The sequence below is a fragment of the Arvicanthis niloticus genome, chromosome 26 (assembly GCF_011762505.2).
Source record: "Arvicanthis niloticus isolate mArvNil1 chromosome 26, mArvNil1.pat.X, whole genome shotgun sequence".
Taxonomy (NCBI): Eukaryota; Metazoa; Chordata; class Mammalia; order Rodentia; family Muridae; genus Arvicanthis; species Arvicanthis niloticus.
This window is the reverse complement of record NC_133434.1, coordinates 1,925,051-1,941,578: the sequence shown is the minus strand read 5'-3', so window position 1 is coordinate 1,941,578 and position 16,528 is coordinate 1,925,051. Positions and strand designations below refer to the sequence as shown.

Genomic DNA, 16,528 nt, shown 5'->3' with positions numbered 1-16,528 from the left:
CTAGTGTTTCTATTTAAAAAAATATTTTAAAGAGTAATTTGCTCAACAGTCATAGATCTGTCTGATGGAACACAGTACTCCATTGGCTAGTCAAGTAGGAAAATGACACTGGTGAAAATAGTTATAAACTTGAAAAGTATGCTGAGACACAGACTTGTCAATTTTAAACATGTGAAACTAAAGATTAAAACAAGTACATAACAGTAGTATTTGCTTATTACAGCACTATACAAGCTATGTTACCATAGAGAAGAAATGATTCAAATGCACTGTTGACGTGTGTGTGTGTGTGTGTGTGTGTGTGTGTGAGAGAGAGAGAGAGAGACCTATAGTTTTCTTAAGAACTGAGCTCTCTATATAACTGATATTATCTTTATGAGCTGGTAACAATCACACATGCAGACAACCCACCTGTGCCACACAACTATGCATGCTTTATAGTGAAGTGTGTCATGATGGCATGGGGAAGTTACACCCAGAGAAGTTGGCCACGAGGACAGTGGTAGGTGCCGAAAGCCACTAGGCAGTCGGCTACCCAGGACAGGGTGGCTCAGTGCTCACCTTTCAAAGCCATGGCTTTCATCTCCGAGGGCTCACTCTCATTCCGCTGCAACTTGCGTTTGGAGACAGAAGAGGACTTCCCCAAATTGAAAAAAGAACGCCAGCTGCCAACGGGAGATTTTTTCATCTTATTCTGAGGCCTCTTTCTATTGAAACAAAAAGCAGTTTATCAGTACTAATATAACCAAGGCTCTATCTCTTCCTACAGAACAAGAAATGAACAAACAATAGAAAGAATGGAACAGCCTGGAGAGGCACCACGGGAGCAGCGGACAAGCCTTCTCCTTCCATGTGGTACATGGTGCAGTGCAGTTCTGCAAGGCATGGAAGCCAATGTGGAGAGCAACATGAACTACAGCTTGAAAGGCTAAAAATAAGTGCAAAGAAGACGTTGATAATAAGCCTCCGAAAACAAGACAGTACAGAAAAACTGAGTCGAGGAGACAGCAGGGATAGAAGGGAGAATAGGAGTCCAGCATGTGTGCCAGCTACCTATGTACAGTTAGAATGTTCTTTAAAACCAGATAACCACACAAGAAGCTGATGAAATGAAGACCTAAGAAGTTCAACTAATTTCCTGAATACTGTGAAAGTGTGTGAGGAAATCAGGATTTCAAACCCAAGCCTGTCTACATCCTAATGTTACTTTTTGAATCTCTACTTAAACACAACTGTTTTTAGTAAACCAGGGGCTGAAATATGAAGGCAAGGTGCTGAGGATCAACTCAGAAATGAAAAAGAAAAACATGTGCCAACTTCTGGCTTTTTAGTCACAGAAAGAAAACAAAGGTAGAGGATACCCGGAAATGAAAAAAGGAAAATTCTGAGGTTTTGTTAGTATTACATCGTCTAGGGAAACAAGATTCTGACGTTCATGAGCACAGCCAGAAGGGTAGCAGAAACATCCAAACTAACTTGCGCATGTATTCGTCTTCCTACAGACCTAGTAAGGGAGTCACACCCTGTTATTGTTCTTTTCTTAGAGAAGCACTGAGGGTATAAGCTCCAAGGGACTCCGACAGGACATACTGCAGTGTTCTTTATATTGCTTAAGTCTCTGAAACCAAGTCACAACCAAAAACTGTACAGTGAAAAAGCCTCACGCAAGTTTGTGTGGGTCACGCTCACAGCTTCCCTGGATGCATGACAACTTCTGCACTCATCAGAACAAACAGGAGGCTCCAGTTCCTGATCAGGTGGGTTAGGGCTGGGGCAGGAGGGTTTGCATGTCTCCGTCACCAGTGATTCTCTTGCTGGTCAGGAACCAGTGTCAGAGAAGTCACTAAGCATTCACTACTTTCTGAATAAGCTACTTCAGTGTAACTTATTTCCAAATTTCTAAATCACATTTCTCAAAGAGAAATGCCAACCCCATGCAATGAATGTGTATCCTTTAGATTACCAATTTTCCTTGTACAACTAACGTTTTAAAATTACACTGTTATAAAGTTTTATAAGAATAATTTTTATCGGTTAAGTATCTGTATTCAATTAATTATTTTTCTACAACTGCCCCAATTTTAATAAAATAGTAAATTTTAAAGCAATCTATTATCTATGGCTGTGAAAGCATATTTTAAAACAGGACTTAGGTATGCTACCTTTCAAGTGGGAACTCAATGATGGTATGGAACTTCCCTTGAAGTGCAGCAGGCCCTTCTCCTACTTCAATGTACTTATTCTCAGTCACAATGGGAGAAGTGACCTGAGCCTGTGTCCTTGCCTGGGCTTCCTCCAATGTCAGCAGCTTGGTAGATGGAGAAGAGACCAACAGGGACTTGGGCCTTGACAGAGAAGCTTCAAAAGGAAAAGGAAGGATGTCAGTGTTGCATGTGTGTATCCATCTGTCCATCCACCTTCACTCTCTGCTTAGTGACAGTGCTTCAACTTTTCTTCAAGGTTTTTCAATAATAAATATATCACAGTGCTTTATATTTAATGAGAGATAGAAGGTGACATTCCAGAGCCCAGTGAAATTCTGTAACAATCGAATTTAGCTTCTTAAAAGGTACCCGGTAAAGGTGATAACTCAGACATTTCTAGTTTCAGAAGGATGTTTTTCTTTTCTGCTCTCATACCTTTATATATACTAAAAATGGAGGCAAGATTTTTTTTTTAATTTTTAAAATCCTTTTCATTATTTTTTGTGTATGGGTGTTCTGCCTATGCCTGTGTTCTACTTGTATGCATTCCCATGGAAGCGGCAAGGAGGTGCTGGTTCTCCTGGAACTGGAGTTACAGATGGTTGTGAGCCATCATGTGGGTGCTAGAAGAGAAGCCAGTGTTCTCAACTGCTGAAGCATCTCTCCAGGCCTAAGGCACAATATCTTTAATGTGTAATGATCTCACATCAAAACAGTTTAATATGTAGTACTCACTATATAGACACACCAAGCAACTGTCAACTCACTGAGTTTGTAGCAGACTTGACTTAGCTGTCTTCTACCACTGTCACATAGTATTAGGTGAAATAATAATTGCAGAGTTCTCCATTCCTTTAGGAACCTGTTCCTGGTAACAAGGAAGTCACGTGACCCATACCTGCCCCTTCCTGCATGACAGCGCTGATTTTGCCACTGAAGAGTACATCCACATGATTGAGGATGAATTCAACAACCACAGACTGAATTCTCACTTCCATGAAAGCTGCTGTCCCACTGAAACAAGCCGACTCTATCTGTTTTGATCTGTGGGGTGGATAACAGAGCTGTGAGAGGAGATCTAACACGCAATTCTGTAGCACAGAAGTCACAAAGACATTCACAGAAGAAATCATACTTTTACAGCCCTTTAGCTGTGATACCTAGATGGCTTTAGGGAGATATTAGTTGTTAGTACAATAGTTTGTTTTACTTGTTAAAGTTTTTTTTTTGGGGGGGGGGGATTAACAATGATGCAAGGCTTTTTTTTTTTTTTTTAAATTCAAGAAAATGCATTCTTTAAAGTTTGTAAATCAAATACAAATTACCTCAGCAGGTTTGGTGCCCACACAATGGCAAGGTTTTTTGCATGCATGTTTGTGATAGAACAATAGTCTGCTAGAAGAGACAGGTGTCTCATCAGGAACTCCAGGGTTCTAGAAAATGAAATACAACATGCTAACTGAAACAGACACTATACAGCAGTGTGGCACTCACTGGCCTGTACGTCTCTGACAGACAACAGGAAAGAGCCTGAACGTCTATTTAAAAGCATAAAAACAAGGCATTAACAAACCTAAAGATGGCCTGAACAATTCCAGCAGCAGCAGGAACAGTACCTGGGCAGCTGAAAAGTCTATAGTGAAAAGACTACTCAGCTGTAATGTCTTTGTTCATCATATTTATTTAAACAATCCTGTGCATACTGAGATTAAATAACTGAGTAGAATATCTTTGCAAATAAAATAATCAACTTAAGCTACACAATCAGACATGCAGACAGACAGACTAAAACACACACACACACACACACACACACACACACGACCTATCAGTCATCTATAACATTTCTGGAACCCTAACTACGCTAAGATTAAAACCAATAAAAGATAGTGTCCAAAAGACAATACTATACATTCTATTATTAGAAACAATCATTTACATATGAGCCACAAAGACCCAGCTATGCCTAATATAAATCTCAGCCTCTGGCTCCTACCATCTATTTGCCAAGTTGTGACTTACCTATAGTGTGGTGGGGGGAGTTGTTGGATGACATCATGGATTTTTATCAACCGTTCTTCATCTGTTGCTGCTGAAACAGCATCCTGTAACAGATACAACCCACCACAGCAGTGAGCTCTGCTAGTTCAAACGGGAGTTCCTGACTTGCAATCTCACTCGGGCGAACTGTAGCATCAAGAAGGCACACTGTTCCCACATGCTCACTTGCCACTGTTAAAAAGCATGCTAGTCTTCAGTGTCATGCTGAGTCAGTGGCTCAAAGCCAGAAATAAGAGAACAACAATTTGAAAACTTCAAAGACCCAGGTCATTTAACTGCTGCTGTTTGTTCAGGGAGTCTTTTGTCAGCACAGAACTAATTCTACCAAAACACATTAACCAAATTAAACCAAAACATACTATGAATAAAAACAGAGCAAAACTCCACAGAGACCTTGAGAGGACCTATCCCGTCCTGTACTCACAGAGAACTTCTCGTACAGCTGGTAGGTGAGCAGAGGGTTTGGGAGTTCTCGGAAGTACAGCTTACAGAGAGAGCCCACAGAATGGATGTCTTGAACATAAGGTTCTTTCGTCAGGTCGGGGACATGCTCAGAATCAAATTCATGACTAACCAAGACAGAAGACAAGACAATTACTTTAGTGGAGAGAAGAAAATATACACCACAGAACAGAAAGGAGAAGCCCAAAATGTTCCCCTCTACTTCAGAGCTGCTGTCTCCTTCAAATTATTAATAAACAAATATCTGCACTTAAACAAACGAGGGGCTATCTTTTGTCAAACATCCATGTGAAATTAAGGACAGAACTTCAATATTAAAACAGAAAACTCTCTAGCCCCAACGTTTTACCTTCACTTCAGTGACTTTCTATTTCCTTCAAACCATTATATTTCATATATTACCTTTGGACTCTGACATACTCGACAAGGCACATGCACACAGGTCAGAACACAATTTGGGAAAGTGTTCTCTCCTTCCACTGTGTGGAACTCAGGTCACAGGGCTTGGCAGTGCCTTTACCTGCTGAGCCATCTCCCTGACCTTCTTCCAACATTTCAAAGAAATGAAATACTACTGACGTACAGAGGAAGTCAGCAAGCATGGTTCTGGGAGACTACAGATAATGAAATGTCATTTAGGTGGAGAACAACAATGGATATTCTTTCCTAGCTTTATCTTAGCCATGTTACCGATAACCATAGTTATCATAGTTGCTGTTTTTGAAATAAGTTTAATTTGATGAATTAAATAAGAATAAAAAAGAAAGTGCTATAGAGTTTTACCGAAGTCTCTGGATATTGGAGGCAACGCCAGAGAGACGATATATCCCGTCCACAATGCCATACCTCTCGATGAACGCTGTGCAGCTCTGAAGAACCTGGGGCACTAAAGAGGGTTTCAGAGACAGGTTGGTGTTGTTATTCAGTATAACTAAAGTGATGCTCAAAACATCTTACTGTTCATAAGCAAAATAAAATTCACAAATCAGTCTGTTATAAAAAAAGATGGAATCTGTTTATTAAACTCATATCTACACCTGGCAATTTCTAACGTGGTTCTGTATATACATCATCCACAGTCTTCAACCACAGGCTCCTTTAGATCAAGTGTTTAACCCCACACTACTAACAAACTAAAATAAACAAACAGCAGCTCACCCAATGTTATCCACAGGAAGTGATTTTTACCAAGTGCTTGTCCCAACAACATAATTACAAGTGCTGTAACAACACTTTGCTCCTAAATAAGTTTCTTTGACCTCTCAGTCAGTGCAAAGGAATAGCTATTTCAGCCCTGTGGGCTATAACAAAAGTTTGAAACTAAGTGATAAACTTCTATAACCATTTAAATGTTACAATGGCCAAGGCTTAGCATTCTTCATCTTGTAATGCAGATTAAACAGCACACAGGCTTCTTAATTGGTCATTTGTTGGTGTCAGTTAAAATCTCTGACAAGCAATGTTTGGGAGGAAATTACTTGGTCTGTAAAGAGATACTATACTAAGGGAGAAACACCAGTAAATGAAGCAGGTTAGATTGCTAGTAAGACAGGCTGAGCTACTGAGTTCAACTCACAGTAATGTTAGCACATTATTTCTTTACTGTAACAGTACTTTGGCATTCCTACCTTTGGCTGTAGTTATGCAGTCCATCTTTCAAATTCTATCAGATATCATATTTTACACTTAAAACCTGAAGATCCTTGTGATTAAAAATCAAAAAGCAGTGGCAAATAGCACTGAGTACTTTGCACATCAAAGACCAGTCCTTACAGTGTAGACATTTCAAAACTTAACTTTCTTGTTTGATTTCTTCCTCCCTCCCTCCCTCCCTCTTTCTTTCTTTCTTTCTTTCTTTCTTTCCTCCCTCCCTCCCTCCCTCCCTCCCTCCTTCCTTCCCCGTGTGTTCTCCCACATGTGCATGCACAAGAACACCATGAGAGATGTATGTGAAAGTTACATTATGTGGGTGTTGGATCAAACTCAGATTATCAGGCTTTATGGCAAGTGCCTTTACTTGATAAGCCATCTCACAAACTCATTTAATATATACTCATTTAATTCTCAAACTCTATCAGCAAAGTCCTAGTATTAACCCCATTTTATAGTGAAGAGCCCACATCTTCAGACATTGGGTTCATGCAGAGGCAAGGAGGAACAATAATGGAAATTAGGTTCTAATGCAAGTAGTATAAGTACAGAGTTAACGTTTTAAATCACTGTGATATACTGCCAAGTGTATAAGGCCCCTCAGCATTTGTACCCACTACTCTTCCTGTTTTAGTTCTAAAACAACCGACACCCCACCGCTATTAATAGCACTCTGCTATTGTTCCAGCAGCTTCAGTGGCTGCCTCACAGAACACCCATGAGGCCCCTGCCACACTCTGCCTCTATGGTCACAGAATGGCATCATTTCCAAGTGTTTCTTCACTGTACACCATTACCCCTTCATGACTGTAAGTTCTGCAAGGTGAAAAAACAAGACAAGCGTCCTCCAACTCCAGGCATTCAGCACTCAGGAGTACTACCATCTTGATACAGGCACAAAACCAGCAAGCGATTAATTGGCAGGTGCTCTGAGAGCCAGTTACTTAACAGGGGAAAGGACTTTGGTCTCCTACGGAGCTATATTCATTTTCAGCTGTGTAGTTCTGCCTCTAAAACACTCAGTAACTTTAGTAACAAAGAGACACTGATGCGGTGAAGAAGAGGGCATGGGGAACAGTAGGCAGATTTTTGTGGGTTTCTTAGAAATAATAAGTCTGGTGTGCTAAATATGAAATCATCTTTTAAGACCGTACCTTCCATTTCCAATAATGTTTTAACAATAATCTCCATGTCTTCAGTCTTTATTCTATAAACTAGGAAGACAATAAAATTTAGAGTTACATAGCACTGGAGAGTGCTCAGCAGTTAAGAGCACTGACTACTCTTCTAGAGGTTCAATTCCTAGCACCCACATAGTAGCTCACAACTGTCTGTAATACTTGTTCCAGCCAGGCAGTGGTGGCGCACGCCTTTAATCCTAACACTTGGGAGGCAGAGGCAGGCAGATTTCTGAGTTCGAGGCCAGCCTGGTCTACAGAGTGAGCTCCAGGACAGCCAGGGCTCCACAGAAAAACCCTGTCTCGAAAAACAAAAACCTTGTTCCAGGAGATCTGACATCCTCATTCAGCATATATGCAGGCAAAACATTAATGTACATAAAATAATAATAAAAAAAAACTAGGTTTACAAAATTGTCACCTATTCCAAATATATTTGCAGACTACTGGAATAGCGAATGTGGATACTTTATAAAGGAAACTGGGCATTAGTTTGTGCATGTGCACATTCCTGCTGTTTGCTACTGTATATGCCAGACTAACTCATCTACAAGCTTCAGGGCCTCTCCTGTCAGCACTTGAGTTCCAGATGTTCATGCTGCTCATCTGGATTTTAGGTTGTTTTAGGTCCTCATATGGTGCTTTCACTCACTGAGCCATCCCCCAGCTCCTAGTTCTTCCTTAAAGGAGCTTTCCATGGGGCTGAGGATACAGCTCAGTGGTTAAAGTGCTTACTACACAAGCATAAGGATCTGAGCTTCACCCCCAAGAATGACATAACATTTGTGTGTAAGGGTCCACATTTGTGATCCTAACACTGGGCAGGAGAAGATGGGGAACCTGGGCCTTAATAGCTGGCCAGTTTCAGTATGAGAACTTGAATTCATTTGCAGTCATGACTGTCAACTTCTGATGTTTTACCTTTGTCCTCCAAGGACTGGCACCACAGGTGTGCAATACCATTCAAGTACTAGGGATGAAACCTAGGCCTACTTGGCGAGCACCCTACCAAACGGGTCACATCTCCAGCCCTAATACTTTTGTTTTGTTTGAAACATAGTTTTACGTATGTCCTACAAAGTCCTCACTATTTTTTATTAGCAATTTTATTTCAAACTTTTGAGGAAATCTTATTTTAAATATGTAAAGAAATCAAACAAGCCTTCAGGAAAAACAACCACCAAAAATCTTAGATACCTGAAAATTCCATTCCAACTGACCAGATTTTATAATCAGAGAACTTATGGGTAGTGTAGTAAAACCTTTTATTTGACAAAACAAAATGTTATCTTGGCACCTGTCTTCTATAATGAGGTAGGAAGGGAAGGAGAGAGGGAGAGAAGGAAAGACAAAACTTGTAAGATCCAAGTGAAACTTGCTCAGTTGCTGCTGGAAGCTCAGACATGACGTAACAGTCTGGTGGAGTCTCTTATTAATTCTTAATGATTAATCATTATGAGTTATTAATTATTAATGACTGCACCACAGCAAGGCTGGAAAATGGTAAGAGACATAAAAACAAAACAAAAAAATCTGACTCTACAGTCAAGGATGTCCTAATAAATGACAAACTGGTATAACAGCTGCACAGAGATTCTGTTGGCAGATTTTAAACCAGCAGTCCTATAAATATCTGTAACTTTTAGTGAGCTCACATTTTGTGAGACTGGGTGAGCTTATGCTCTTGTCAAACCCTGGCAATAGGAACAACAGAGTGAAACACTAAGAGAAGACAAGTTTGTCAGGCTCCTGCATGGTTTCTTACACCACCATGCATAAGAAAAGCAGGTCAGCTCTGTCATTCCCACCAACAGGGAGGTGCTGAAACAGTAGGAAGTGTAAACTGGACTGCCTCTGTGAGTCTGATCACTCACTGGGGTAAATACACGACGAGTCACTTAGCAAACTACTGCTATAAATGCATATATTTAGAGCAAAGACCCTACAGTCACATTTTGTTTAAAGACAGGGATATACACTCAGATATCTTTATACTTCACAGTACCAACATTAGAATGTGTATTCATACATGCCTTACAATGTGGCCACTTTATATCTAGGTTGTATAGTCTTGTCCACTGCTCCAAGGACATAAACCTGAGTAGCATGTTACCGTTCTGAATACCGTGGTTAATCATCATAGCCCGACAGGTAAATATTTGTATCTGTAAATATATCTATATCTATGCATAGCAATTGTAGAGAAAAATACAGTATAAAATTAAAAAAATACGGCCCACTCCTTTAGTACATTTGTTATGAGCAGGGCCTTTAGGACTGGAAGCTGTGCTGAATGAGTCAGCCTGGGCTCAGGACAGTGCTGGGCACCTCTGTGTCTAGAGAATTGTTGCACGGGTTGCACTAAACTCATAAAAATATTTTCTTAGTAAATTAATCTTAGCTACTATAAATTTTTATTTTATAAGTTTATATTTTGACTCTTTTGCAATCACAGCTAAAACTACAATATACTATAATTTTCTTCCTTACTTTCAAAGGTTTTTTTTTTCCATTTTTCTAATTACTTTATATTTTAAACTTTTTTTTTTTTCAGAAGACATAAGCATGTTAGCCCAGCTTAACTCTGGGTCAGGATCTTCCATAACACAGTCCCCACTCCCCATCTTCCCCTCTGGAAGTGGACAATGCTTTCTGGGGTTACTCTTCCGCCACCACAGCTGTGCCACAAAAGGACCTCTGACAGACCACCTTTGCACTGGGCTAAGCTGGGCTTGCTGAGGTCTATGGAAGCTTCTGTGATAACAGCTTCATGGTGAATTTGGGGGTGCCTTTTCCTCCAGAGCTTCCTTACTCTCGTTCCTTCTCTAGCCGTGCACTTCTGATCGAGTTTCAGTTACTCCACATCTATCCAGTCATCAAGAACACGCTCTGTGACTGAGCGCTGCCCTCACCCACACCTCAGGTTAAGGCGTTTGCCAGCTCCACCTCAGCCATGCTGACTTTCACAACTTCCACACCCTTGGATAATCTTCTGAAGCAGAAGGACTTCTCTTATCCACCTCCTAGATGCCACTTATAACATGCTTTGGTGCTATCCAAGCGAGGTTCTGATAGCCGAGTGCTTCAGTGACAGAACTCTACCAGTCTGAGCACATGTCAGCAACTGGACTCCAGTCATCGCCTTGGCCCCCGTCTGTCAGTGTCTGTTAGTCTCGTCCCTAATAATGCTGACCTCTCTCTTTATTTAGAGTTTATTTATTCTTTCATAATTCCTCTCTCTCCGGTCCCTATACTTTGATCACATTCTCCTTACTTTCCTTCTCCTACTAAACCCCTTCTTCACAACCATTCCACTCCTGTGTGTGTCCCTCTGCACTTAATAGGGTCGTCTACATGAGCACTGATGAGAGTTATGCCAGCATGCATAACCATTAAGTAGTAAGACACCCCCTCTCTGAGGAACTGCCTATGGCTCCCCAGGGAGGGACAGGCCTTACAAGGCCCTTCACCATTGATGATAAAATGCTAATGAGATCTTTCAAAGACAGTCGCTGCTGTTGTGAATTCATGGGTGCAACAGCCAGCATGGACTGTTTCACAGCTCTCTTTCTGACCCTCCAGCTCTTGCAGGCTTTCTGCCTCCTAGCCAGTGATGGCCCCTGAGCCTTGGCGGAGAGGAGGTTATGCAGGTGTGTATTTAAAACTGAACATCCAACAGTCACTTGTTCTCAGCACTCGGACCAATTTTCAATCTCTAATAAAGCAGAAACCTTGCATCACTTCATTCTCTTCTCACCATCAGAGCTGACAGAATCCCAGCCTGTCAGAGGGAACAACCATCCTCAATGCCTTCTACCTACAAAGTCCTTGATCAATGTTCATACTGTTTCTAGATCAAACAATACTGTCTCTGCCTGACAACATTAATGGTGATTTTTGTACACTGAGAGGCCATAATGAAAAACACAAAGTAAGACTAGATCAAACCAGTCAAGAGACAGAGTAAATACAAGATGCATGTGAGTAGCTGCCATCCCAGCATACTCTTCTACAGTAACTTTTAAATAGAAGTAATACAGTCTACAATAACCAATGAAAGTGTAGAAATGTCATAATGAAACATTTTCTAAAGTGAAAATATGCTTATTTTAAATAGTATAGTTAGTATATAACATAGTAATATTATCATTCATTACAGTTAGTCATCATAGTCAAGCCTGCTAGGTTACACCTACAACCCCAGCATACAGAACAAAGGCAGGAGGATCTTTGTGGCCATCCTGAACTAGATAGGAAGCTTCAGGCCAGCCAGGACTCATAGAAAGACTCTGTCTCAAAACTAGTAAGTACTAGGTATATCATTATAATGCTGTAGTTTATACTTTCACCAATGTTATCATAAATACATACTGAAGTGCTGGTTTAGACTTTAGTTTGGGAGGAACTGACGCTAGAAACTAAACTCAGGACCCAGGATCTGCAGTCTATGCTAACTCTTCTGAAGCCAACAATCTCACTAAGTGACAGGAAGTTTTCAGCAACAATACTATCTTACTGGACTACTATCATATACACAATCCATCACTGCCCAATACAGCATTATGTGGCACACAACCACAGTTCATACTGCTATTAATTTAGCTAATCTAAATGAAACAGAATAAATGTAAGAAAAAACAATTATATATAATACATACATAGATAAGTAATCTTTTTATTTTATACTTCATCTCCTCTCAAGTTGTATATAAAATATCTAAATTTTTCTTCGAGATTGTTCTGTTTTTGAATTGAAAATATACATTTAATTCTTTTAGACTTTAAAATAGTCTCTGTGTGTATAAAAATATATTCATGGTATAACTGTAGATATACACTGTACACTGTGTAAATAATATAAAGTCTCAAATCTTAAAAAACGTTCTACTCGATGTAGGCCATGTCACAGAACCGAGGCAGAGTAGTGCTTTGGGTGGGATAAAGAAGAACACTGAAGAAGGAAAGTTTTAGAATAATCTTTTGCTAAAAAAGAAGCTTTGTTATGAAAACTGTGGGAAGGTTTTTTTTTTTTAAATTTCTATAAAAGAAAAAGTGAACATCTTACCTGTCATCAAGAATGCAAGCTAATATCATCTCTGTAAGCAGAGAGAACCCTAGTCACTAATGGCAGGAGCCCTTTACCTCTCATGTTCCATTTTGAAAAGTTTGTATTGAAATTTGGTTCATATCTTGTGTATTGGTGCATAAAAGAAAAAAAATCAGTGTCTTTACATTTGAAGTTTAAAGGACAAAGGGCATGCTTTCTCAGTTTGCTGTAAGATTGTATTCTGTATATATGTTTCCATGTACATAAGGGAAAATATATATCAGAGTTATATTTTAATTTTTATTCTAAATGGAAAAAAACCCTTTTTACTTGAAAACACAGATGTCACATTGCTAATAAGTAAAAATAAATAAAAAAAAAACGTTCTATACAATTACAAATGAAACAGAATTAATCTAGATACTAAAGAACACATTTATAAAATTTCAGTCAACAAAACTTCAAACTCCTTTCCTTCCCTCCAACAATTCATCCAACCACTAAATTCTTGACTCTGAATTTAAGGAGAAAGGAATGTCAAGTTTATTTATAAAATCTAGGCAGTTGGTTTCCGTATTTTACAGTCTCACCTGTCACCCTCCCCCTGAAGAACCAGAAGTGAATGTTTTAGGACATGAACAGGGAAGGTGGCTGAAGAAGTTTCGTGGACAATGTAACTTGGAAGAGTAACCATGACCTACACACATGTCAGCTCTTCCTACATGACCACAGCACTGCGGGCAAGGCACACCCTGAGACTTCGCTCCACCCAGGACTGAGGTGAGGCTTTGAGACTGGGCGTCGGCTGCTGAACTGAACCACAGCACACACCATTTACCACGTGTGTCCAGTGACTGGTGAAAGAAAACCAATATAAACATGTGAGGATCCAGTACCATGAGCTCAAAGAGTTTGTTTTTACCTTCAAACCCAGAGTTCAGGAGGTGCTCCCCCAGGTCACAGCCAAATACTCTCTCTTTCAAGATGCCCCGCTGCTTTAGCTTCTGTTTTGTTGGGCGAGACTTCATGAATGTTCGCAAGAAAGTAATGAGCTTGCCGTGCTTTTTAGACACTAAAAAACAAAATAAATAAATCTCTTAGTTGTGGCAAGGATTATATTTCAGTTAGCACAAAAAGAAACCAACCTTGACAGTCTAACTTCAAGATAACCTATTATAGACGTTGGTGCACTTTGATCTCCCTAGCCTGTGAGCCTATTTAATGAGATTGGGAGCAATCATATACATACTGTGCCCTCTGATCTTTAAATCCAGCCCGCCTGGATAGCCAGCCAACATCTCAGAGCACGCAAGAAAAAACGAAGTTTGGATCCAGCGTATTGATTTGGAGATCTTTACAGTGAGAAACACCTGCAGGTGGTAGACAGCCAGCACCCTACCATTAAGCTCTCCTCAGCCTTTGTACTGTATACTGAGATGGGTCTCACTAAGTTCCATAGTCAGCTTTGAACTTGTTCTGTAGCCCAGACAGGCCTTGAACTTATGATCTTCTTGCCTTAATTTCCCAAATAAGCTGAGATATGCCTGAGCTAACAGGCATGGCTAAATGTTTTTATTAATGAGAAATTTTCACAGCATTTCTAATTCATGGGGTATAACTGGAGAAACTACTTTCCTTCCTCTTTTATCAAGAAGAGCATCCTATGATGGTATTAAAAAAAATTGCCTAAATTCATCAGCTTAAAATTCTTTAAAGATCAAGGCAAGAGACAAGAAAATTAATAGTTGGAAAAAATATTTCCATCTATTAATACATCAGAAAGTCAACAGTGAATGAACTGAAAACAGGCAAATCCGTAGAAAAGTAGTGTTTGCTACAAAATGCAGCCTGCAGGGAAAGTTATTCAACAAACAACAAATACCGGAAACTCAGAAATCAGCTGAGGACTAAATAATCTTTCCTAAGGCCTTTCCCTTACTCTGTATACATGGTTATTCAAGTCTGATTCATGTTACCACAGATTATTCAGCAAACCCCAATCTTTTATATTCTGAACAGATGAGGACTACAGAGGAACTCTGTGTACCTAGAGCCACTCAGAGCCCAAATGGACCACTCTAGACGGTCAGTTCAGACATTGGTCATCTTTCGTTTCATCTCATGGGAAACACTATTTGCAGATGGAAGCATCTTTCCCACAGATGACAAGTATCCTTGGCTGAGCTTTCCTGAGCTGTGTCTTCCTTTGCTTTGCCCAGGAAAAGCTCTGGCCAAACTGGCGCAAACAGTCACTCTATACTGCAAAGGTTCAGTAGATGAATCTGCATAGTCACTAAATGTTTAAAATTTACTTAGAAGCTGGTCATGATGACCTTTAATTCTAGCACTCAGGAGGCAAAGGCAGGTGGATTAATGTCTCTGAGGCCAGCCTTGTCTGTACAGTGAGTTCTTGACCAGCCAGTGTTACACAGTGAGCCTTGACTCAAAACAAAATGCTACTTTTTACCTAGAACCAACAATATAGTTTTGGTGCTACCTTTAATGTGCTCTAAGCCTGCAAAAATTATAAACCTTCTTATCTCAAGTTCTTTGCTGCAAAACTAAATGACATGCTCTAAATTTTACCAATATGTGGTAAGACATTTATTGTATATTTTGCTAACTCCAGGGTCCATGACACAAGCTGAAATAATAGGCTACTGTGAGTTTATTTTCCCCAGCTGCTAATAACTTGATTAATTAATTTATAGTTACTATTGTGTTTACGTGTCATGCATGGAAGGCAGAGGACAACTTTTGGCAGTCAGTTCTCTCCTTTAAGCAGGCTCTCTCTTATTATTTTTGCCATATTTTGTATTCAGGATAGCCAAGGAGATTCCAAGTGATTCTGTAGTCTCTATCTATGTATTCCAGGTTCCAGACATACACCACAACACCTGGCTTTTAAAAAAACCCTGTTTACATACACTTGGGTTAACACGCCTGTGAGGCAAATTCTTTTACCACTGACCGTACGGCAGCCTTTTAGATCCAATATTAGATGAGGATCCTGAGGAACAAGACGGAAACTCAACATGCTAGGATTAAATAATTAGAATTCAAAACCGAGCCATCTGCTAATGCTCGTGCTCTTAGCACCTGTATGGCACTACCTAAATGAAGACAGCAAATGTAGGGCACCTGAGACCTTGTTACCAGGCAGGCATGAGAAATGGTGAGGCTGAGTGAGCTCGAACCCCGGGGAATCTCGAAATTGAGAACAGCAGGAGTGGAGCCATTCCGGCCTACCTCTATCTACTCTGGAACATGTGTGACACTGAGGACCATGGCAATCAGTCACAGTAGCATAACAACCTTCTGTCTCTATGCTAATGAGGTATCTAGATAAGCCCCCTGAGCATTCAGCCAATGAGCTTCCCATCCTGGACATTCCTCTCACAAAAGATATTTAATCCTGGGTTCACCCCGAGTAAGATGAATGCATTCACATCTACCATCAAATAAAGTTTGGACAAGGATCTTCATCAAGGATCACCTCAGGGGAGGCCTTCATCTTAAAGAGCCATGCCTAAATCTCCCAGAGAAGGCCTTCTCTCTTCCAGCCCCTCCATATTCCGCAGGCACTCACTCTGAATCAGACCAAGTTCTGCCGCCAATCCAGTCTCTGCCTTCCCCTCCCTGCCTGGTGTATGGACTCTGTGTGTGGACCCAGGAGCCCAGGAACCACAACCTTTCTGTTTTCCTCCCAGACTGTGGACCACCCATTACGGACTTTGCCTGTGTTCCAGGAACCCCAGGGGAGAAGTAGGGTGAAGTATGACAACCAAGGAAATGGCAGGTTCTTTTTCTTTTTTCTGTAAGTGGCTACTAAGGAAATAGGTAGGATGAGGTAAACACGATTTAAGATCAAAGCAATTCCAGCAGACAGGATGGTCAGGGAGAACTTCTGCAAAGAATATATATCA

At 40.3% G+C, this 16,528-nt stretch overlaps 1 protein-coding gene across 3 annotated transcripts in view; it reads right to left on the bottom strand.

Moving 5' to 3' along the window:
• Positions 1–16,528, bottom strand: part of Arhgap32 (Rho GTPase activating protein 32) — a 230,203-nt gene that overhangs the window by 12,098 nt on the left and 201,577 nt on the right. For all 3 annotated transcript variants that reach the window (XM_076924591.1, XM_076924592.1, XM_076924593.1), the window contains 8 exons: positions 13,525–13,674; positions 5,511–5,613; positions 4,690–4,834; positions 4,227–4,309; positions 3,530–3,637; positions 3,103–3,248; positions 2,163–2,358; positions 562–707 (listed from right to left, as the gene is read on the bottom strand). In XM_076924591.1, coding sequence (XP_076780706.1) covers positions 562–707; positions 2,163–2,358; positions 3,103–3,248; positions 3,530–3,637; positions 4,227–4,309; positions 4,690–4,834; positions 5,511–5,613; positions 13,525–13,674 — 1,077 coding nt within the window. The remainder of the gene's footprint in view (positions 1–561; positions 708–2,162; positions 2,359–3,102; positions 3,249–3,529; positions 3,638–4,226; positions 4,310–4,689; positions 4,835–5,510; positions 5,614–13,524; positions 13,675–16,528) is intronic.